Raw genomic sequence first — 25,552 nt, 5'->3', positions numbered from 1 at the left:
ATTTCAGTTAGAATTTTGAGTACGTCAAAAGTACTAAAGAAGTACATTTAAAGCTCAGATGATAGCGTATAGTTTCTGATACATTAGTTCACCAGATCTGAGGAATGGAAATGGAAGGAAAATTTTGTGTTTTTTTGTGGTTGTTTTATCGCAACCTTTGAAACAAATGTGAAGTAACCAGGCAAGATATCAAGAAGTCACTATGGACCTCTAAATAGTCAGGTTCATCTTGGGTCCAGTTTCCTGAAGGTGCAAAAAAAAAAAAAGAAAAAAAAAAAAAAGGTGCAAAAAAACCTAACAACCTTAAAAATAGAAAATACTTTCAGAGGAGAACAACAGAATTATAATACATATAAAACACCCTCAACTCTCTTAGAAAACAAAAAACCTGAAACACTTGTTGAATAAGATAAAGATGTTAAAAATCCTTGGTAAAAACAAAATAAAATGTAGCATATTGTATTTGCATAAAGTGCAGCTTGTGATGGAACAGTATAAACAGTATGAAATCGTGTCCTTGTTTATTTGATTATGAGTTGGGATTTTTATGTATGAATGTAATCTTGCTTACGTTATTGAGGAGGGTTTGTGTGTGAAGTCTAATGGGAGGTTTTTAAGTTTATTTTTTTATTGTTTAAGTTTTTGTGTACACTTTTTTCTTATGGAAGTGGAAACAAGAATGATTTGTTCAGTCCAGATCTGGTAGATGGGATCCCACATGATCTAACATTTTTAATGTTTCATTCCCCCCATTTCTCTGTCCTTCCGTCCATCCACCTTGTAATAAATCAAATAAACATTATTATGAATGCATCATATTATGAAGCACACAAAACTTTTCTGTCTCTTGTTTTGCTTGAAAACATAATTTCAGTATTATACAGATCTCGCTGAATGAAAAAGGTCAGATTTCTGCTCACCATGGACTCAGCAGTGTGCTCATACATGAAGCAGTAGTCATGTTAATTTTTCATAGCTCAGTAATGCATAAAATCCAGTAACTGTTTGCTTTGTGTGATGGTTTGTGTCGCTGCCTTTGAGCCCTTTTCCCACTGCGAGAGCTGCTTCTCTGTACTAAGTGTGTCAACAGCACCAGCTGAGAGGCAGCCTTCAGTCCACATGCACAAGTGAAGGCTAATCCTTTAAAAAATGGAGTGGGGAGACTAAGAGAAGGAGCAGAAGGAAACGAAAGTAGGCATAAAGACAGTTTGAGGGAGCAGATCAGCAGAGGTGAAAGGATCGAGCAATCAGGCGATGGTGTGGTCATCATTAACGGTGTGTAACAAAGGAAAAAAGATAGGAGGAAGGGAGGTTATGAAAGAGCAAGAGATTTTAATTTTTTAATGGATCTCCCATATCCCAACCTCTTAAAGCACTGCACATACCGCTCACTATCAGCCCAACCACGACAGCTGCACACATTTGCTGAGAGAGGTTCCCTGGGAAAGGCCTTTGATCAAGTGTGTCTGTGTGTGTGTTGGGGGGGTTGCTATGTGAGGCCAGAAGAAACAGAGAGAGATTTATACATTCATGCAAGCCTGTATAACTGTGTGCAGAAGTGCAAAATATGTGTTTTCTGCCCCAGATCACATTGGAATGCAGAGAACGTGCAAAGCTAAGGTCAGCTGCGTAAGTCTCTAAAGAAAATGCACGAGTGTGCTGATATAGTTTCTGTATAAAACATTCCATAAACATGCATTGGTGCGATCTGTCAAAGGCAGCTGGGCAACATTTCCTCTGCCAAACTGTGTCGGCTGAGTCAGACCTTGAAGCTGTGAGGACTTAATCATCACTATTACAAAAATGCCAACACGGATAGTAAAGAATTTTGGAGCTTATTAATCTTCAATAGAGGTAGTTTTTTTTACACAGCATAGTGGGTGTTCTTGTATTTCTTGTGTTTTCAAGCATTGCTTAAGTGAACAGGTTTACAATATTCTTACTTAATTGACAAACAGTGCTCTTTACTGTAAATCAGTTTTCTTTTAGTGCAGCAGGTTTGTCCTACATGTGACATGAACTCTGTCAATGCGGTTCCTCTGAGCTTCCAAAATGTCTGTGTGTCTGAGTGTATGATGGGTGGTAAGTGTCACATATGGAACACACAGGTAATGGATTAATATCAGAGTTGGCTCAGGCTTCACGTTGCTCTGCCGCACATTCTCCTACATTTCTGAGAGCACATGGACATATAGTTTTTTGTGCTGCATATAAGCACATATATTTTTTGTTTGTTTGTTTCTCACCCTTTCCTCTGCTTACATCCATTGGTTTCCTTCCTATGAGTTTGCTCCAGCCATGTTTACCATGTGGGACTGATGCTAAGGCCGCTAGATCTCTGTGTTGAGAGGGCGTAGCTTCACTCTAAGATCAAGAGAAAGTCTTCCCAACACTGTTGTCATGTTTACTTTCTAGAGACTTCATTTAATACTTTGCCTTGGGCCAAAGAAGGGGTGGATGTTTCATCAGTGCCAGACACTCATTAATCCCCACACTTGCTTTCCTCTCTGCCAGATTGGGTCATCTCATTGAGCCATTTAGCCAGTATTGAGTTGTGTAATTTGAAGGGGGAGGCCAATATGAGATGTTTTAGAAAGTTAAAGAGTGATATAGTGCTTGGGCCCAGAATTAGACATTGCATGGTCTATTTTCATTCTCTATAGCTATCGGATATGAGCAATACATTTGTGAATATATCAAGGTACTGAATTTAATTACAGTTGAAATGTAGAAGTAGAAAATAGCAGAGGATGACAGCATTTTTGTTTCTTTAACTTCTTTTGTTGACACATTTTTGCATATTTACTTATTGAATAGTTGTATTTTAGAAATACTAACCATGTCTAAATGCAATGTTTATGAGTGTAACAGAGTTACAAATATCCAATCTACATTTGTGACTTGAAATAGAAAGGTCACAAGTTTGCAATGTTGAAGGTTGTGCCTGCAAGATATTATGTATTAGACAGGCTATAAATACTTTTGCAAAGGATTGTAAAAAAAAGTTGTTGTTGTTATTCATGCAATTGTCTGTGGTAAAACTTGGTGCCATCAAGCCCTGCTGATCTACTCGCCTCATATCCTGCTTCCTTAATTTGATGTGCTTCCTGCTGAATCAAGCAAATGGAGTGGCACAGGAAATGATAACTAAGCAGGATGAGTTTGGTGGATCGAGGATGGTTGATTAGGTAGAAATGGGGCACAAACTTAAAACCTATATGATCTGTGTGCACATTTGACAGTGCATCAAAATTAAATTAGCAAGGAATGCAGAGGTACCTGTCTCATTAATTTTTCTCTCTGTCTTTGCAGCAGTCCTATGCTCCTCCTCCTCAGCCGATGGCTCCACCCAGTCCGGGCACAACAGGAGGAGGTGGTGGTCATGGAGGAGGGCTAATGGAGCAACTTAGTAAGACCAACCTGTACATCAGGGGTCTACCACCAGCCACCACAGACCAGGACCTTATCAAACTCTGTCAGCCGTAAGTTTGAACCTTTCACATTCTCTTTTGACTTTGTCCAATCCTCAGTTCACTTTATAAATAATCAGCTCAGTTACTTATGGTTTAATTAGTGTTGCAATGGTAGCATTTAATGAGCACCAACAGCCTGCTCTTGACCTATGGGTTCCTTCTTGGGGGAAAAAAAACAGCCTACAAGGGCATAACCCTTCCTTTCTTTCTGCATTTTGTGACAAAACTCAGATCAAGAGCATAAAAACCTTTTTCTTATTTTCAAATAAAAAATGTAAACCAATCATATTTACGAAGACGTTTAGACTACGGATGCACTAATATGAAAATCTTGGCTGATAAACATTTCTGTTCATACCAAATAATAGCCTGGTCTGCCACACTTACTTAATATGCCGTATACATGGCTTATTGGCCTGGGAAGGAGGTGGTACAGCCCGATTTCAAAGTTTCTTACAGCTGCCAGATGTTGAAATTTTAAAGATATATCTCTTTCTTTTGAGAAATATTAAAGGGCATTACTCCATTACAGCCACTATCTTGGCTGTTATACATAAAAGCTCTGTTGAATTGTGAACAAATGCACAGATGTCCACTCCTGCCTCTCATAATGTAACTGGTCCAGTCTGTTTTTAATTGCTAATCTGAGCCTAAGTCAGTCTGGCTGGTCAGACTAGCCAAAAGCAAACAGGGCAGAAGCATCAAGGTAGGAAATATTTAAATAAAATAAATAAAGGTAAGTCATTGCCTAAAACCTTTTAATTGGAATGAATGCAAGATAAATGCAAAATAATGTTACTTTTCAGTAAAAGCATTGTTGATGAGATCCACGTTTAACCTGATCTTGAGTCTGAATTCTTGCAGCTGTGACAAAACACAGCTCCCATGCTCTGTTTATTTCAATCAAGCAATCTATTTAAAATATTGCTTTTATTTAGAGAGAAAAGCTAACAAAGCATCGCTATCACTGGTATTAGTGTTAATAAGGATGTGTATTTATGCATCAATCACCTTCACAGCAACAGCTAAATGTCTATACAGTTTAACAATATAAACATCAATAATAAAATATATTCTGGTGCTTTTCCCATTTTATCTCTCTTAGAATCAGATATGTTTCTTGTCTCCATTACTTAGGTTTGTTTATCAGTTATGCATGTCGGACCGATACTGACATGTTTAAAAAAGGCCATACTTGCTAATACTGATGTATTATCATCTCCATCATCTTCAACATTTTTTAAGGGCAACTACTACTTTTTCATCAACAGCATTAGTTAAAAAAAATATACCGTATTTTCACGACCATAAGGCGCACCGGACTAAAAGGCGCACTCTCAGTTATGTGTCCCATTTCTGTATTTAACACACACATAAGGCGCACCGGACTATAGGGCGCGTTTTTTATATACAGGTACATGTCCTCTACTACCTTTAAATACCTCTACTGCGTATTTAAAAATACAGCGGGGGCAAAATTGAGTATGACTGTGCTTTATTCATGTATTTATTACAAAGTATTAATCAAACCTGGCAGCTGGCCGTGAGACAGACACATCACAGATGACACAGCGCTGTGATCACTCCTAAATTAACTTAAAATCCTGAAACCTGCCGATGGAATATGTTCGCTTTTATTACCGGTATCCTGGTGCCTGCAGCTAAAATTATTTAGATGAAAAACACCTGCCAGCAGCCGCGGTGAACGAAAGGATTTCTGAGCGCCTCCGACAGAAATAGATAATCTGGATGAACTGACTGCAATTATTAAGTTTTCAGGTGGCCTTTCTCACTTAAAAACATATTAAAACTACTTTATTCCCACTGATCACAGCAAATATAGCTGCAAGATTTAGATTATTTAGATGAAAAAACACCTGCCAGCCACCGCGCTGAAGAGGAGGAGGAGACGCGCCCGCGGCTGTTGAATTAAGTTTTCAGGTGACCTTTCTCACTTAAAAACATATTAAAACTACTTTATTCCCACTGATCACAGCAAATATAGCTGCAAGATTTAGATTATTTAGATGAAAAAACACCTGCCAGCCACCGCGCTGAAGAGGAGGAGGAGACGCGCCCGCGGCTGTTGAATTAAGTTTTCAGGTAGAAAAATAGAGCGGAAGCAAACCTGAGTATGATTGTGCTTTATTCATGTATTTATTACAAAGTATTAATCAAACCCATCAAAGTCATCATCCTCTGTTATCCTCAGCATTCCTCTGAATAAAACAGCTGCGCTAAATCAGACATGCCAGTTTCCCCTTCTTCGCTGTCAGAGTCACTTTCCGTGCAGCGCAGCTCCTCAGAAATAATGCCGACTTTTGCGAAAGCTTGAAGAACAGAGCCAGCAGACACAGTCCATCTACAATCCATCCGCAAACGGTGGCGTAACTTGCACGGCGCTGCCTTCCACTTATCATGAAACTGTGGTCTCCGTCTGTCATCCATCTCTCCCACGCCGCTCGCAGCCTTACTGTGAACGGCCGCTCCACACCGATGTCGAGCGGTGGAAGTTCCTTTGTCAGACCCCCCGGGATAACGGCGAGCACAGCGTTCATTTGATTCATCTTTTTTTCACATCGGCTGTGAAATGGGCACGCAGCGATGGTGATGCGTGGAAAAAAGCACCTGGTCTCCTCACATACACCTGCCTTTCATCATCTCCTCATTCATCCAGCCTTTTCATTTGCGTTAATATCATCAGAGCGCTGTGTCTCGCTGTCAGCTCCCAGATCAGCTTCTCTGATTGGTTGATGCGGCGCGTCCAGCAGCAAAACTTCAATTTTTCCATCTGAGCAGCAGCAGCGCGTTGGCGGTGCGTCAGATGCTTAAACGCTCCCGACGTGCTGCACCAAAATGCGCTGCAGGACCTTTTGCTGCACCTATATGCGCGTCAACCATTGACTTTGCATGTAAACTCGCTGCTTCTGCTGCACCTGCTGGGTCCGGTTCACACCGATGTCGAGCGGTTGAACAGCGAGCACAGCATTCATTTGTTTCCCCATGTTTTTCACATCAGCTGTGAGATGGGCACGCATGGAGTTACATATTAACAGCGATGGTGAGGGGTGGAAAAAAAACACCTGGTCTCCTTACATTCAGCCACTCTTTCATCATCTCCTCAATGAGGTGGTCTCAAAAGTCGCAGTTACAACACACATAGGGCGCACCGCACCATAGGGCGCACCGCACATTTTGAGGAAAAAAAAAGACGTTTAAGTGCGCCTTATAGTCGTGAAAATACGGTAGTACATCACATTTTTTCTTTGCGGTGCAAAAGAAAAGTCCTGCTTTTATTGAAAAATATTGGCATATTTGATTTTGATTTGATTTTATTATATAAATAACTGTTTCATACATTTTGACAGGTCTAAAATATATAATGATGTACCTCTGGTTATGACTCCAAACTCATCAGGGACACAAATGGATTTTGCACTAATAGAAATAGTAGGTTAAATGCATGAGACAAAGAGCTCAGGCTTTGCCAGTATATAGTAGCACTACGATACATTTCTAATGTTGAAGTGGACCAAAGAAGAAACAACGCTGAACATTGGTTGAGCTTTTGAGATTTGGTGCAGAAGCAAAGAGGGTCAGAAGTTGGGGGGTTAAACTCGTAGCTACCTCCTTTATTGTAGGTAGAATCAACATGGAAGCAAATTTCATAACTGAATTTATCTGACAGAATATTACAGTTTGTGTATAGTAACGATTCCCCTGCAGTTCTTTTGAAACTAGTTTAAACGTAAAAATATACATTAATCGACATAGGTACAGTATCTTTTTGTCCTCTGCTAAATCAGTTAACTTTGACCATAGACACAACAGCCATGGTGGGATTATTGTCTCTCAAGCCTTTTTATGATTATCAAATGTAAATAAGAATGAAAAAACATGGCTTGCCCATGCCACTACGGCTGTTCATCATCTTCTGGTGGTAAAGATTTTACAGATGCATTTAAGTCTCTTAGTTTAAGAAATCTTGTCATCTAAAATGCTCTACCTTCAGACTTCAAAGCACTTTACACTGTATTCTGTTATTCACCAATTCACAGACATTTAGTCTTATATTGATTACACTTTCTGCCACTACTGAGGAAAATTCCCATTTCTCCCACCACTGTTTGTAGAGGGGATGGAGTATTTAGAGTTTGTGTTGTTGTAACTGTAAAGACTTAGGTGGTAAAGGGATGTTTCTAAATTGGTCATACAAGTATTTATATGCAAAGTACTATCAATCATGATATATAACTATATTTGACTCACCTCCAATAGCACTACAAAGCATACTCTAGCTTTAGAACAAGGGAGCATTTGGACAAACAATAAGTTTTAAAACTGAAAGAAGAAATTAAAAGTATGCTACAGAAGTACATTTGTTTCAAAAAGTTACTCAAGTAAATCTAACAAGTTAGGCTCTCTTACTGCTCCCATGTGTGTCAGCTGCAGTTCAAGTCAGCTGTATGTCAGTATAGCCCTGCAGGCATTCTGGGGAAATTGAGTGAAAAATAGGGGCCAATAAAAGCTTCATTAGGGGCCAAGTCAGCTTGCATAGTGGCCAGTAACATTTAGAAAAGGTCAGAGTGGCAGACTGGGGGCCACTGGGCAGCATTGAAAGCAATGCAGGTCTAATACAGTCTGAGGAAATAGATACACTAGCAGTTTCCTGTCCCTCAGTGACGTTACATGTTAAATATGTTAAGTCATATTCGTATACCAATACTTTACAAATACAAATTTGTGTATACGAATTCCCTCTTTGCTCTTATTGTCACCCTCATCCTTATTGTTATCAAGCACCAATTGTTTGTGGTTACATCTGCCAATTCCATCTTTCTTTCCCAGTTTGCCTTCTTCCCTTGCTCCCTCCCTCTGTCTCCGTGCCAGTTCTCAGAGTGTCAGTGAAAAGTGCTGTTGTCAGCTGACATTTCCAATCACTCCCCCAGTCGCAAAACTATGGACACACTTTTAACGTCTGGGGACAGAGCAGAACGTGAGCTGAATCTGAAGCAAGGCACAAGGGCAATTTCCCTCACACTCTCCAGCTTTAACTCACAGTTATCTATCTATCTATCTATCTATCTATCTGTCTGTCTGTCTGTCTGTCTGTCTGTCTGTCTGTCTGTCTGTCTGTCTGTCTGTCTGTCTGTCTGTCTGTCTGTCTGTCTGTCCCTATTAAAGGCATTTCCCAAAACAGTGCAAATTCAGCAATAGTGTAACGTAGAATGGGTAGTTCATGCTTCTAAAGCAAGTCCAAGTAATTTCTCCTTCAGATTTAAGTATTTATGTCAATGAAAGTGACAGTGTTGACAAATGACAAGTTATGACACCAGCATGTTTGAATAATCAAGGTTATCTCTAAAATAGACGTGATTTCACTGTGACAGATCACTCCAGAACTCTCAGTATCATGGAAAATCAAGACAGCTTTATATACCATGCATGCCATTTTGAAAACTAGAAGTAAATAAAAATCAAGATCTGAGTATGCATTTTAATTTATAATATACTTTGCAACTGATCACAGTATTTAGTTCCATCCATCTTCCTATCAGCTCAGTGTTTTTTTGTTTGTTTGTTTTTTAACAGGCAAAACCTGATATTGTTAGACATTAGCATATATTTCATACGGAATAGAAATAAAATGGCTGGGGAAAGGAAGATTGAGAGGTTTACTGTAGGTAACTGGGTTCTGTCAGGAGAAGTTAAGAAGAGAGTACAAGAAGAGTGGAAAGATGGCAGAAAAAGTGCTGCAAGTTATTTGTGGGCTCTGGTGCTATCTTTGGTTTAATCACAGTATCAGTGCAGAACATATAAATTATTTTTTCTTTTTGTTTGGGAGTGACCAAAATGGACCAGGGGAAAAATGTGGGTAGCAGAAGGACATCTTTGTTGAGAGACTGTAAAATGACATAAAACAGGTTTTCTTTATTAGCTGTGCTTTGCTGTCATTGTTATTCCTGTGATTTCTCTGAAATCTAGCCACATATCCTCACATCAGTCAGCCATTTACTCGGAGTGTTCCAAGTACTAACACCTTAAAACTTACATTTACACCTTTATGGTGGGAAAGACTTGTACATATGCATTCAGCTTTTGAAAAAGGGTAATTCTTTGTGAAAATATTTAACATCTACACTTGGTGGCTTAAGATAAGCAACTTAAAACAATTATCTTCTTAAGCTGTGAGCAACAACAATAACATATTTTTCTTTTGGTCAGCTTGGGTTCATGCAACTCTGTGCTGCTTTGTGCCTTTGCTTCTTTTATAATTTATACTAACATTTTCTTAGGACTATACATAGCTTTTGAAATTGAATATGTGCCAAATTATACATGGCTATATGTGGCTCCTGTTCAGCGTGGCAAACCTCTAGGTCGCTATTAGTACTCAAAGTTGTTGTTTTTGTGTGTTTTGTATTAGTTAGGGCTAAAGAAGTAGGGACTTTTTTAGGTCAGTATGCAGGAACCACCATCACCCACATTGGGGACATTTGTAAATGCTTTGAAATCACTGTCTGGCTTTGATTTGGCCTTATTTGTGATCCCAATTATGTAAACGCCTCCCCTTTTTTAATATTCTGTTAACTAATTACTAGTTGGAGTAAATGGACCTATGGCTCTACAAAAAAAACCCCATCAATTACCATGAAGTCTTTCATAGTGTTAAAAACCTACCTTTTTTTTATAATACGCAATTAAATCCCACTGTTCAAGAGGGTTTAGCATTTTTGCGAAGGTTACCATAATGCAATTTTTAGAAAAAAGAAAAATAAACTAGTATATATAGTGTAACTATGTGTATATCAACAGCATTTCAACCATTAATAGCTTAGCTTTCATGCAAGACCAATTCTTATGATCTAAAAAAACGGCAAACGATGATGAACTATGAATTATTACAAAAAGCAGTTATTCCAGATATTTCATTCATTTTATGAATACCTAACTTCCCTTTCTTTATCCACAGGCAGAAACTAAACCCCATTTTTGTTTCTTAAAGTAGATTATTTACTTAATAGCCATAAAGCATTCTACCCATACATTGCCAACTATTTGATACATCACTGCACCAGTATTCCTTCCAGCTTAGGATTCAAACTTCATAGAGAGCACTTATAGGAGATAAACTCAATGTTCCAGTGAAATTAAGCTGTCTACTAAATTCTGAGTAAATTGCCTTTTCATCCTGGAATCAGTCCGAGGTTTCAATGCTTTAAAGCACCCGAAGATGTTAAACTACATACGGAAATGGATTCACAGACTTGTGAAAAGCTACACTCTCTTCGTCCTCCCTCTCTGTTTGTCTGTTTGAGTCTAACTAATGGAGAGGCAGAAAAATGAGAGAAATGCAAGAGACAAGACAGCTGTATCGGATCCTCAATTAGGAGCTACCACACACACAGACCAAGCTGTGTGGATAGTGATGCATGCGTGCTAACACACAGCTAAACGCAGATGGCACACACCATCCGCAAATATGCAGGATTCTCACGTATATTTGATGTACACAAAGACATCTTGAGGAGAAGTAGAAATGATGGCTGTGTGTGGATGGGAGAGGTGTTTTAGAGGACATCAAACGGTGAGAATCCATTGGCTGCTGACGTTGTTTCAGCAGGGAATGAAAACATGGATCTAAAGCTGTGAGGGCCCTCTGAGAACTGTCATTAACGCTTCAGTCAAACACACACTCAGAGCCACAGTATGCACACATTTTGTCAAGCCTGACACAAATGAGCACACTATGTTTTGTTCTAGCATACCTGCTAAAGTCTAAGCAGTTGAGAAAATGCTCCAATTTTGGCAATCATATCTAACTGGAAAGCATTTCTTTCTGTATGGATTCTAAGAATATAGCCAACTAAAAAGTGTCTACAATTGGATGACTTCCTCAGAGAACTGTCATGCTGAAGGCCATCCGTCAGCCATGGCCTGTAGCAGCACAGCAATCTCCGATCTCATGACTGACAAGGCATAATTTTCTGGCTCTATAATGTTTGATGAAGCCAAAGAAGACTTTGATACTAAAGAATTTCAAGATAGCAAAATAAATATCTTAGAGTGCAGATAAGAATACACACTGGACTAGCCAAAATCAGTTAAAAAGAAAAATCTTTGGACATAGATTTTCTCTATATTTCACTCCAGGAGCTATTTCAATGATTTTTCTTGGGGGAACATTTAAAGTAATGGAATGAGGACACGCTGACCCAAACCATCTGTCTCCAGTTCTCAGTTATTGGTATGTTTTATGTATTCTAGCAGGTTTTATGAGCAGCTCACCTTACTGACTTTAGGTGAAATGCAGGTTGATGTTATTTCAAGTCACTCCTGGTGACTGCCAGAACCCAGGAAAAAGTTCCAGTTGGGTTTAGAACAGGACATTCTGCACTCCTCTCAGAACTTATTTCATCTGCTCTTCAGCCATATTACTTCATCACTTGATCTATTATCAATACTTTATTCAATTTCCCTTCTCAACCACAGACCTTCATTGTTGTGTGGATCATAAAGGGTATTTATCACTGAATCAAGTCCAGAATGACACACCATTTTGGATGGTTTTGTGTTGTTGTAATTTTCCTAAGGCTGTGGGTTGATCCCCTTTTCCAAAGTGAAATGTCTGAAGGTTTGTACAAATTAATTTGATTATAACAAAAAGACTTTGGGATTTGTAAAATCAGACCACTCCAGATGTGTTTTTCCTTTTTGTCTTACTTTTTTTTTTTCTCGTTTGCAGATATATATATATATTTTTTATCAGAAAAAGCAAAGTATCAAAATAGGAATATTACATGGAATAATTGACTCTAGGAACATACAATACCAGAAAAAAAGGATTGATTTTTCATCTTTCTTCAATGGAGTCTATTTCTTCAAAATAGACTTCAAGTCTATTTTATTTTCCCCAGAAAACATAGACTGATTATGAAGAGGAAAAGAAATTGAATTATATTTAAATATTTTTTTTCCACTATCAAAAATCTGAAATCGTATTGACCTTCAACACCCTTAACACGGATACCCCTACATTAAGTCCAGTCAAAAATTTGTAGCCCAAAACTATCAGGACACAAGAGTTTATTTTGCCACAGAATATTCATACTCAATGAAAACCTCAGAGGTCGATGTCAGCACCTCTGTATCACTCAAGATCAATTTCGAGCAACACATTGGTCGAGCCGGGCACAGGGCAGGCAGAGAGCTGAAAGTAGAGGAGCAGACAGAAAGAAGCTCATGGTGATCTCTGGCACTTTTCGGTAAGACTACATGAGGGGAGTGTGGTGCAATGGGATGTAACTGCCTTACTAGGTTAATCTATAGAGTAAATGCAACAAGTGAACAGGAGTGACATGTTAAACTACTTAAGCCATCAGAGCTTAACTGAATGACTATAATGTTAGGTTCAACAGATATATGAGAGGCATCTCTGCTTTTACAACATAATAACACCCATCGAAATATTGTCCAGTCACAGTACAGCAGTCAGACACACCATGTGCCCAGATCTTGTGTAGAGGACAGGTAGCGAGACCCCCCAGATAGGAGCGATAGAGGAAAAAGTCATCATATTCTGCTGGAGCTAGAAAAAATGTCTCAGTTCTGAAGGAGTATGTATTTGTCTTTATAACTACAAGCTAGTCAGAGAGGTCCCAATCACAGAATATTTAACTCAAGTGGAAAAAACGGTTAATCTGACAAACCTTTTGTCATGCACCCTCATGTATGAAATATTGGCAAAAAGAAAGCAAATATTGAAAGATATGGTTCAAATTATATTTTGCCACAAATTATGTTGGGGGTATAGGAAACATTCAAGTAGTCAAAATGGCCTTTTTTTTTCTTTTTCACTATGTAAAAAATGTGCATACCAAGGTTTAATGGATGCTCTATGTAAATAGTAAATAGCCTGCACTTGTATAGCTTTTCCTTCAAGTCAGGAGACTAGACCAAAGCACTTTACACTGCAACCCATTCACACATGCACAAGTTACAGTACAGGTCACAAGTTACCTTGTAGCCACAGCTGCCCTGGGGCTGACTGACAGAGATTTGAACCAACAACCCTTCGGCTGCAAGGCTAACTCCTGTGTCCAATGCCACTGCTGCCTCATTTAGAAGGGACATTAAATTTTGACAGAGTTAATTGAAAGATTGAGCTTCATACCCAGACTGAGGTTGAGGTACTATATCTAAAAACAGGAAGGATGAAACATTTCTGCATCTAGATTTGTTTTAAGCTGGTTAAGACAAGACCAAAATACAGAAGTGGTAGTAGAATTGAAAGATGGATCAAGAAAACATTCTCATATTTATATTTGTGAAAAAACATGCAGAATTTTCTCTGCAATTTATAATTATTAATTAATTTATGTTGGTTTTACACAAAAAAAGGTTTTCTAAAATACCAGAGATTGTCGTGATGCATGACAAAAAGTGAAAAGGTTTAAAGTATGGATCTGATGCAATATTGACGTCGGAAATCAGGTGGCAATATTGGTCAAAACAAAAAACAAAAATTAGTAATTGAATATATAAACTACAAAAAAAGCATGCTAATGTAAACACTGCTTCAATTTACTTCTGTTAGTTAATGTTAATGTAAACAATTGGTTGATAATACATTATACAGGTATTCTAGTCTATACCTATTTTGTTGACTGTTGTTCTTTGAGTGTTATAACTAGATAAAGCTTTTTCTAAAATGCCTCATTACAAATTATTTTAACAAAAATAGTGGTCTTGGTATTGCCATGGTGTTCCTGATGGTACTCGGGTCTTGTGTGCAGTCATTTGTGTTACTGATCCCCATACTGCGGTCTATGTTATGAAGCACTGATAATCTTTTTCTTCTCTTTCAGTTACACAAAATTAACTGGAACTATAAACTCTTCAAAATCAGTGGATCTGTAAACAGACCATAGTATTCCCAAGTGCCTAAGACTGAGCGTTGTTAATTTAAAAAATTTGACTTCTAAATAGCTGTGATTTTTTGGTCTGCCAAATTTGAGATTTTAACTGCTCATCTCCCATGTTGTATCTGATTAAAGCATTTTGAAGCTTTTATTCTATCTTTATCTGGAAAGTCTCCTGTCCCAGAAGGATTTGATCCGAGGCTGTCAGGCAAGATAGTCTAAATTTTTCTCCCTGACAGAAGCCGTTGGCTGACAGAGAAACTCTTGGTGGTGACAACTAAATGATCTCTTCTTTATTAAACACCTCATGCTATCTTTCCATCTCTCCCTGACTACTGCACTTCCCACTCGCCTTTAGTATCTCATTTTATCATTTGACTGACTACTCTCCCTCTCCTTCCCTATTTCTCATTCCTCAGTCTCTCTCTCCTGTCTTGCTTTTCTCCGCAGCTCTTCTTGGATCCTCTTCTATTGCATCTTTATTGAATCGTTTCTATCTGCCCATTTCCCCCACCCCCTTTCTTCTAAAAGCTCCAGCTTAGGGAGGGAATATACTTCCCTCCCTAAGCTGGAGCTATCAGCCAGTCAGCAGCTTGTCAGCCTGTCAGGTTATTTGACAACCAACTAGTCAGTTATTGTGCAATTTTGTAAACACATTAATTAAGAATGTCTCATCCACAAAGCAAGAAAGTGATCCCAGCTGATCTCAGTCATTCAAGAATTATGTGCTGCTATTTTTCCAACCCCCACTTTATGTCTTTATCTTTTCTCTTCTTACCTGCTTCAGGTTGTGTCTCTTTTTCTATTTTGAGTACAAGTGGCCTGAGAATGGAGACTTGAGGTTCCTAACATGTGATCCTCGGTTGAATTAACAACTTACAGTCAAATGACACAATAAAGTTCTGTCCAAATAAACAATCAAGATTTTGTGATCAGCTATAACAAATGCAGCTCTCAACGTTGTGATGGTGTTTTGCTACAGAGAGGGGGTGTTGGAACTCTCAAAATAAATGGTATAATGAGAAAAAAACAAGTGGAGGACAGGAGTTTGAAAGAAGTTAAATAGTTGATCAAAATATGTAATATTAATATGAATATATAATTAATTTACTGTTTTGGTTGTTTTTTTTTTATAGATATGGGAAGATTGTATCAACAAAGGCCATCTTGGACAAAAACACTAACCAGTGCAAAGGTGAGTGAGAATCAGTTATTATTATATCTAGCCTCGAACATGCCTGAAAAACAGGAATGCTTATACTGGAATTGAGCCTGTATAAAAATCAATAAAAATGCAGTTCCTGTGGCAGCTTAAAGGCAAACTAATCAATGTGTTTTTCTGGGAAGGTATTTTTTCTTTCATTATTTCCTTCCGTTGCTCTTTTTGCATCTATAATCAATCAAGGCTTAAACATTGTTAGTAAAAGAAAATACTGTCTGTGTTTTTAGATTCAAGTTCTGTTCCAGGGAAAGTTAGAAATTTAATCCATTTACAGCAATCCGGATAGCCATAAAGTCTTTGTAAGCCACTAATCTGAACAATGAACTAAAAAATATATTACTTGATTAAAGCCAGAGTGGGTGATTTAAGGTCTGCTGCCTCATGATGTTAAGAGTTAAGCACTGTTTCAAAGGAGGATGTGGGTATTGTTGTAACAGGCCAAATCAAAATGAAGAACATATAATAGCCACAATGTGTTTTCAATAGTCAGTGAGGTTCACATAAGTGTCTTTTGAGAACTGTCTGCCTGATTGTTAAAGTGGTCCGAACAAAGCACTAATCAGAGTGATTGTTATCATCTGCTTTTGAAGAGACACACATATGCATGTTTTTCAGCATGATTATGGTTTATCTGCCAGGCTGTTCTCAGAAGTATATCAATCTGCTTTAGGACAACAACACAAATGTCCTATAATCAGAAAGTTGGTTTTCAGCTTCAGGATCTGAGGAAATGAGATCCTGTCAGTCCTTCTGATGGGATTTTTAAATTCTTGTAGTTTGGGGGGATTCCTATTTCCTAGAATCATCCTTACCCTTACCCCATTCCTTAATGTTTATTTTAGGTAATTTCTTTTTTTATTTATTTTATATTTCTTAATAAAAATTAGTCACTACTTTAAGATGATCGGCCACCAGCTTTTACTGCTATATGAACATACACGTGCATCTCCAAAAATCTAATTAACATTTAAGTTAGGTTATTTCTGAAATTAAGCTTAAAAAAAAAAAGAAACTTGTTCAATATAAATCTATTACGAAGTTTTACATTTCAAACTATTCATTTGCTAATTTGGATGTATATAATCAAGTCTTGGTTGGTTGTATTAATGAAACGTGGCATGGATTAGATCAGACTACAGCTATACTGATGTACTAAGGAAATCTGTTTTACTTTGATAACGTCCTTCTGATACCACATAGATTATCTGTGATACTCAGGTTCTGCATGTTTAATTTTTAAAAAGACTAAGGCAAACCATGTTAATTGCTGGTATTGCTGGTATTGGTAACTTTCGCACTTTACGCAGGTGTCAAGTCTTTGGGAATTTTGATTAGCATGTCCATTAAGCTTTTCAACAAAGCAAAGCATGTTGTAAACACTAATGTCTGGTAAAAAAAAAAAAAGAGAAAAAAAAATAGAATAGAAAAGAAAAAGAAAATGAATTCTGTACCTCTTTACTATCCCTCCAGATTCAAAAAACCTTGTTGTCAAAATGAGATACAAAATTAACTTTTTTTTCCTGAGGAGCACTTCAGGCCCCTTAGCAACGGCTGAGTATATCTTTTTTTCTGGCCAAAGTAAGATGCTTCTGTCCTTGTCATTGGTTCAGGAGGGGCTGAACCAGGGATTTTAAAAGCTGTCTCTTCCCACTTGAAACATCTCTGTTTTGTGGCGTTTGAAGCTTTTGTCCATGGCTTGTAAATCTAAGCCAGACTTTTGAATAGGCTTATCCCTATTTCCTAAACTCCTTTTTAAACCACTCACCTTTCCATTTTCGTGCTTTAATGCAGAGCTCTGTGAACAGCTACCTTGTTTAGCAATGTTGTTTTGTTTCCTTGTGTTGAAGTTTACTCGACAAATGTAAAGACAGCATCAATTCATGACTCACAAAAGGTAATGTGGGATTTAGTAATGATCTGCACATACCTTATGTTCCATACTATAGAGCGCACCTCACTATAAGTTGCACCCATTAAATAGAAATACAAAAAAGAAAGGAAATGTGCATACATAAGCCGCACCTTGCATCTACTGTATAGAACTGTCTCCCCCCAGACCCGTAGCGGGAGCTCTTCATGTAGCCCCTGGAGTAGAGACGAAGAAGAGCGCTAGCTCACGTTAACTCGAAGATGGGGCTTCATCAACTCTTTATTTCAGCTCTGCAGGAGTTGAGCCCAGTCTCTTCATTGGTTCTGCAGCTTTAATGCGGCAAATAAATGGAAAATTGTGTGAATTCTGAACATTTGTTCTTCGTCGTGCCTGCTGCTACCATGTTCTTGTGAAATAAAAATTAGCCCCATATTCTTTCACGTACAACTTTGACTTCCTCCTCTGGTAGTTGGGAAAAATCCACAGAAAAACTGCACCTTCTTATAAGCCGCTGGGTTCAAAGCATGGGAAACAAGTAGGGGCTTATAGTCCAGAAAATATGGTAATTAGGGTGTTTGGAGAGCCGTGATGATTTTAATTTTAACATTACAACCTTGACTTGGATTATAACATTAAAATCTTTGGTTTCATGAGACCATATGGTACCGTAAAACCAAAGAAATGGCAGAACATTTTATAAACCTACCAATGATTTTAAGTTACCTTTACTACTTGTTTCTCAGCTCATTACTTCTTTTCAAACTAACAGTTATACTTTAGAACCTTATATCTTTGACATTTATACTTACCAACTGTGTATTTCTTCTACCGGTACTTTCTTGAACGTATTTGTTTGTAATTATATTAAATCATATTGAGAAAAAATTGAACTAGTTTAAGTGTAAACTATATGTGATGAATGACATTTGTTTTTTTCTAATGGCAATATCACATGTTATGCTCATTACCAGCTTCAGTTGTTACTTAAAGGAACAAAAAAGTCACTTTACGTGTTTTTCTACTAACTATAGAACCGATTTTAGGGGAAAAAATAATACTACTCCTCTGACCTTTTCATACTTACATAAATGATTGTGAAGGACTTTTAATTGTCCTTTCACCTAATTAAGCTTCAGCTGAGCTTAAGCTGTCAGACACAAGGTCTCAAATTCAATTTAAGATTAATGAGGTACACAGTGCAGTTCACATTCAGCTCTGTGCCTGCAGGGTCCTCAGGATGTGATTGTGAAACAAGCCGAAATTTAAAACCCTCAAACTATTGTTCTTGATAGCTAGCTTAAATATTATGTTCTTTTGAAAATGCAGTGAAGCAAATCCTGGCCTCACTTATCCAGTTTGTTCTCATCTGTCCAGAGGACATTGTTCCAAACCTTTTGTCTTTTTTCTATTTATACTTACAAATACTGTAACTTTTTTTGTTCCAAAGCTTATAAACTGGCATTAAAACCTTTTTGTACAGTAATTTTTTTAAGCCTAAGTAAATTGTTTGGAATCCATCCATGTTGCTTTGCATTTTTTTTTTTCCCTGAGCATTTCATGGCTTGACCTCATGGGAAAGTAGAGATCCATTCCTGGGAAGACGGTGGACTGTTTTAAACCGTTTCCTCTTACAAGTCAGCCTTATCTTTGTTTCTGTCACAGTTTAAGTATTCAGAGAAAAAAAAAACTATTTGTTGTTCATGTTGTTCTTTAGGTATAACTTTCTTAAGTTTATTTCTTTATGCTAATTATTGTTATTGTTCTGCAACTGCAAAAATATTTTTGCATTAACAATGCAAAATAAAATAAACAAAGAACAACCTCATTGGCAGTATTAATAACATTTTTTGGGAGAGCAAAAATACTCATACCATTAGCAAATCATTTTTCCAACCTGCTTAAAGTATAAGCAAATCCACCTATGAAAATATTATTTATTTTACTTATGTATAGATTTACCTGCGTCAACTAATTTCTTTCACAGCTTGAACCTATCATTATTTTACTTTTTTTTTGTATTTTTACCTATTTTAGCTCTTAAGAATTCGGCTTGAACAGTATTTGCAAAATCTAGATTTGGTCAATAGAATTAGTTGTTTTAGGACCAGGAATCATTTTGGCACTGCACCCTGACTTTATTTTAGATACATGGTTTTAAATGAAAAAAGATCAAGATGCACTTTCTAATTATGTTTTTATGCGTCACTTCTTTAGAATCTAACATCTGTAGCAGAGGTTATATACACAAATTTTGCAGACTGTATTGCTCATAATCAGTTTCCCTATCCTGGTGCAGACTTTATACATCTCTTAGTCAGTTGTTAACTCACAATGAAGAAGTTTCATTATCAGTCGGCCATTAGAGTGCAGTACAACCGGATAAGTGTTGGTTTGATTGCAAAGGCATTCAGTGGGGACAAGATAATTGCTTAGCGTGACTAAGAGTGTACAAATTGGCTCAGAGTTCTCTTGGAAAAAAAAGGGATGGATGGTCGGATGTAGAAAGTGGCGGCAGGAGAGGGTAAAAATAACCTGGGGCTGACAGAAAAGGAAGGCGACCCTTTGAAACTGATGATTTAGCAGACAGCTTCATCTTTTCAGGAAGGTTGGTGAGAGGAAATAAAGGGTGTGCTTTGTTTGGTCGACACAGAGGTAATGAAATCAAGCCATCTGGCTTGGATGATCCATCCGGATGTTTGCTGCTGTCATTTAGAAACCTCTTGTAATCCTAATTTAATTAATCCATTATTTAATTTTTGAATAGGTATACTTATTATCGAAGCCTCTGTAATGTATTACTTGTGCTGAAAAAAAATAAAAACACCAGAATGACTAAAACGGTTTAACTATAAGAAACGAGAGTGATGTCTTAAAACAATGTGAAGATTTTTTTAGATAAAAAAAATGCAGGGTAAAGTTTTCCTTTTGATTTGCAGCAAGTTCACAATGACAGTTTTCTAGTTAGCAGTGCCGGAGCTTTGATGAAGCGAGTGGGCACAGAGCACAGGATGGAGGAAGGGAGGGAGAGGAAACCACTTTAGATTGTAAAGGATTTCCATTTCCCAAAGACAAGCAGCCTCCCTCTCCATGTCTCCTGCCCTCATCTTGCTCTCTGCTTATCCCCCTCTGTCTCCTGCTCTCCTTGGTTAGCCTCTCCAAATGGCCTAGGCTAGGAACTTGGTTGGTCAGGAGATTGCGTGGGATCTGTAGTAGTGTTTGTAGGGCCTTTGTGTATGTTCTCTCCCCGTCTCTCTCTGTCCCTCTCTCTCTTTCTCTACAGTATACAGTGTCATACGTCTTGCTTTCTTTTCCATAGATAACTGTAATTTACATTTATGAGATAAGCACTAGGAGGAATACATATTAATAATCACTGTGAATTAGTATTTGTTCCTGTTCTTTATTTGTTTTGTTTTTGTATTTTTTATTTTATTTTTTTTGTTTTTTTTTACCACACGTACATGGTTAATAAATACTGCAACATATATTAAATGCAAAGTAGAGTTTTCATATGATAAATGTCAAGTGCCAGAGAAAAAAAGCTAGTTAACTAACATGGTCAGTTATATAATACACTTATGTTGAGAAAAGATATCAAAAAATATGAGCAGAGAAAAACTGAACTGATATGGCTAAACCAAAATGGCCAAGTAAAAACACAATATGGCAGGACCTGTTATAACATAATGAACTACCATGAAATGCTGAAAACCAATAAAACCACACTTGAAACTGAAAGAGATGTCATCTACTGTAGATGCAGAAACTAGTTTAATTAAAAAAACAGGTTGGTTAATACAGCCAAATAAATTGGGTGAATTTTACCTGTCTGGTTGGTAGTTATATGTTCAACCAGTTTTTTATTGAAACAACTGACCTAATTTGGAAGTGTTTTAACCACTTTTATTGGTAAAAAAAAAAAAAACAATAAAAATTGGTCACATAGGCAAAAATATTGGTTAATTAGTGTAATTGTATTTATTCTCCAGGTCCATAACTATCACACACTACATGTGAATAAAGCCACCAGTTATCATTTTTATAGGTTGTTTACTTAACCAATTCAAATGGTTGACCTGCAGTCAATGGCTTGGTCAGTTTCTGACCAACATATATGTTAATATACCCCAAATTGGTTCGACCAACTACATTGGTTGTTTTTCCATTCTTAGAGTGATTAGTACAAGAATCTGTTGTGACTAGGGAGACTTACATGAAACTTAGGAAGATGCATCTCCAATTAGATCTGTTTTACTACTAAAACAGCATTTCCAGAAAAGAACAGTGAAACCTAATTGTACTAATGTGATTGTTTAAGGTTGTGTTGATTGTAATGCTTTTCACGTCCAAAAAAAGGCACTAAGACTTGAGTTATTGTATTTGCAAAGGTTCAGACAAATTATCATTTAAAAAATATTTTTGCACTTAACCATGTTGTAGCAAAAAGCAAAGAAATATGTAATTTTTTGTTGTGTCAGTATTTGCCAAACTGTCCATCAGCAGAAAAGATGAGCATTTGCCTCTATTTTTGCAAGTGTCCATCCGGATTAAAAGACCTTGGAGAAAACAATAAATCTCAAGCAACTCCTGGTGTCTGTGTTTATCCTACTTGACCCAGGACCTCAATAATAAATGAGACAAAAACCTTTTCATAAGAGAGTGATGAATGGGCTAGAAACCATTGCAAATGGCTTTTTTGCACCAACAAAACAGCCTTGAACAAAGTAAACTGTCGAGTTCAATTTATTAAGTCGGTATTCAGACATAGATTTTTTTTTGTTTTTGTTTTTTACAATATTTTGTGCCTTATCTAACATTCAACTGTGTTAGTGCTGTAAAAAGGACAACTGGTCTCAGCCTGTCTTTAGAAAAACTTAAAACGTGCAGGGTGAAACTAGATTACATGCCAACATCTACAGTGACTCAATATTTTATTTAGAAAGCATGTACCAGACGCCTGAGACATGGATTCAATTTTCTGGAACTGTAATACAGAGAAGGCATTTGATATTGGCATATCACTGTAAACAGACCTGCTCCCAGAAGTGGTTCCTAGTTACATTGCAGATTAAATCTGCAGCTTCTAGTTTCATGGCTGAAAAGCCCGCGTGCTGTAATCACTGCTGTGTTTTCAGTCTACTGGCACCTTCATTTCTGACTAATGAAAAAAAAATGGTTCACCCACTACAGTTACTTCATTCAGATAAATAAAACAAGTTATTTCTAAACACACTGGTTTTAAAGCTTTCATATCTGCCCTATTGACTTTGAATGCCAGAGAGATTTATATTTCTAAATAAAAAAGAATGGAAATCTACAAAATAAGATCAAGCATGATGATAATATCATGATTTATTAGGCACTGACTTTGTTTTAAGCAAGTAAAAACTTCAGGTTTATGAGACAAGCCATGATGACTTAATTTCAATAATATTTTGAGGACTTCTGTCATGGTTTTAACTTTTACCCTTTACTCTGTGCTGCTACTTAAAACTCCATATTTTGCATCTAGCATTACCACAATTACCAGCCATTTTAAACAATTATTAGACAAGTAACAGTTTATTATTATGACTAAATAGTTTCAAACACAAGCTGTTTCTTACTTTGCTGCATAGAAAGAGGACGTGTAAAATAAAAAGGGCCATGTGACTGTCTTTTAAGGAAATAAGTTATGGTACTATATACATTTTTTCACATGGCTTGAATTTGGAAAAATACATAGACCTCATGGGCTGCATCCTCGGAAGTACGCAGCCTGTGAATTGAGACGCAGCTCTAAATATACTCTCAAAATTGATTTTAGGGCATCCCAACATAAACAGAGGACATACAATGTTAATATTTCTTAAACAATTTTAAATTTATGATATTAATCTAATTACATACATTTAACATATTTGATCTGCCATTTTTTCAAAAATTATTACTAACGACAACATCTGCTTTCTTTGTAGATTTAGAATAAAAAATTCCCCATTGTGAAATGCTTATGCATACTTACATACTACAAAACAAAACAAAGCATCTTCCATAAACAACTGAAAGTTAAGGGTCACATCCGATTCCTTGAAATCTACAATTACAAAGCTGTTACTAAGCCTAAATGAAAATAACTAAGCGCAGAGGAAGTGTTCCCTTTTAACAATGCCCCATCCTAAAACACATATTAACTCCGACTGGTTTTGTTAATTTAAGTATATAATATTATCTAAATTAAAGTTGTTGTTTTTTCTGGAAAACCATTTATTGTTGAATCAAAAAAAAAAAAATGTGTCCACCCTAACAACCCATCATTTTCTTATATATTTTTTACTTAAATTAGAGTGAGCATACTGGAGCTTTACCCTCCATGTTAATGACACGTGTGAGAGAGCAGATGATGTCATACGTTTTAGTAGTTTTTACTATTATTTCCAAATAAATATAAGATAATCAGAGTTGACAATTTAAACTGTATTCAGCATAATTTAATCTATACGAATGATTACCATGGAATATTTGATAGGTGCACCCAGCTTATAGCTCTAAGGATGTACTGATGGTTTCCAAAGAAAAAACTCATTAGTATACGTGTGCAAAAAAAGATACAGATTTTTCTATGGTAAGATACAAAAGAAAGCCCAGATATATTGAAAACCTTCTTTAAGAGTGGCTGCTTAGTGGTTAGAGCACTGCACTTGAAAACCAGAGGTTCTGGGATCAAGCCCCACTCCCACAGACTGCTGCTAAGTTCAGATTCATGGGATGCGTCCTCTGAAGGCCAGATTTGTTGGCCGATTATGTCATAGCATGGTGCCGAGGTCTATTCGCGTGGTCCCTCTGCCTCCAAGGACAAACATTCAGGGGATATTCCCAATGTGGCCTCAGCCAGGTCCACAGGAAAAGAGTGAGGGAGGTGGGTTCACAAGGTTTTATAAGCTGAGGTCATAGATTAGTGAACTGCCTGTGATCCAATCTGGGCAAAACCTGATTTTGAATATTTAGATATTACTGCATGTTTTCCAACAGTGTCTAACTTGGTTGGTTTGCCAAATTGCAGTTAAAGCTACAGTGTGTAATAATTACAGGGATATACAGTCAGAAATGTAATATATTATACATAACTATGTTATTTTATCATCATCTACGAGCTCAGCCTCTTAACCTTAATATTTGCGTTGCCTTAGAATTTGTTATTTATAATTACATAAGAACTGGTCTCGCAGCCATGGAGGCAGACATCTTTGCGCTACGGCAGCGCAGAGCCAACAAACTAGTGACTGCGAGATCGCCAAAATGTCACAACGATGTAGAAAAAATAACGGGTATATTTATTATCTTAAGTCTTCATGAAATCTATACCCTACACAGACTAATGAAATACTATCTGTAAAATTTTCTATGTAAACAAACCTTATCACTTGAGAAGGTAGGTGATGCGGACGTCGTGGAAGACATTTTGTCCCGTAACGCTCGCCGTACTGTTGGGGGGGGAGAAGCGGTGGGCGCGAGATGTTCATGTTGCTGCAGTCTGCAGTCTGACCGCTAGATGTCGCTAAAAGTTACACACTGTAGCTTTAAATAAAAGAGGAAGAACAGAAAAAGAGTAGGTATTGGCCCTATCACAAACCAGCCACTAAACACTAACCCTGAGCACTAACCCTTCATTTGCATGTTCCCGCAGAGGGTCCGCCACATTAGGTGCCATCCCAAACCACATAGTGGGTAGGGCCAGTGAAACATTCAGCCCTTAAATAGCGAGTCTGCATCGGTTGCAGGCTCGCTGGAATTTGGAAGCAAGTGTAACAGTGGCCTTGTGGAGGAGGAAATACATTCCACCAAATGTTAATTCCATTGGTTTGCTGCATCTTCATCACACTGACAGAAAATCACAAGTTAGTTTATACAAAAAAAACTTAATTATTTCCAAAATGGAGGGTCCCCTTTGAAATAGTTATATTTGACTACATAAATTTGTTTTTAAAAAGGGGCAGACCTTCAATAAAGGCACCTTCCACAGCTGTGAGTATGACTTTATTGTGAGTGCCTCTTGATTGTTAAGGGTTAGTGGTAAGGGAGCAGT

The 25,552-nt window shown here is 37.3% G+C and overlaps 1 protein-coding gene across 3 annotated transcripts in view; it reads left to right on the top strand.

Moving 5' to 3' along the window:
* The window catches only part of LOC119777092 (RNA-binding motif, single-stranded-interacting protein 3-like), a 180,883-nt gene that overhangs the window by 58,741 nt on the left and 96,590 nt on the right, over window positions 1-25,552 (top strand). For all 3 annotated transcript variants that reach the window (XM_038275882.1, XM_038275880.1, XM_038275881.1), the window contains exons 2-3: window positions 3,313-3,482; window positions 15,532-15,590. In XM_038275882.1, the coding sequence (XP_038131810.1) occupies window positions 3,313-3,482; window positions 15,532-15,590 (229 nt within the window). The remainder of the gene's footprint in view (window positions 1-3,312; window positions 3,483-15,531; window positions 15,591-25,552) is intronic.

The sequence above is a fragment of the Cyprinodon tularosa genome, unplaced genomic scaffold, assembly GCF_016077235.1.
Source record: "Cyprinodon tularosa strain WSP-4 unplaced genomic scaffold, ASM1607723v1 ctg98, whole genome shotgun sequence".
NCBI lineage: Eukaryota > Metazoa > Chordata > Actinopteri > Cyprinodontiformes > Cyprinodontidae > Cyprinodon > Cyprinodon tularosa.
This window is presented reverse-complemented; position numbering and strand designations above follow the sequence as displayed.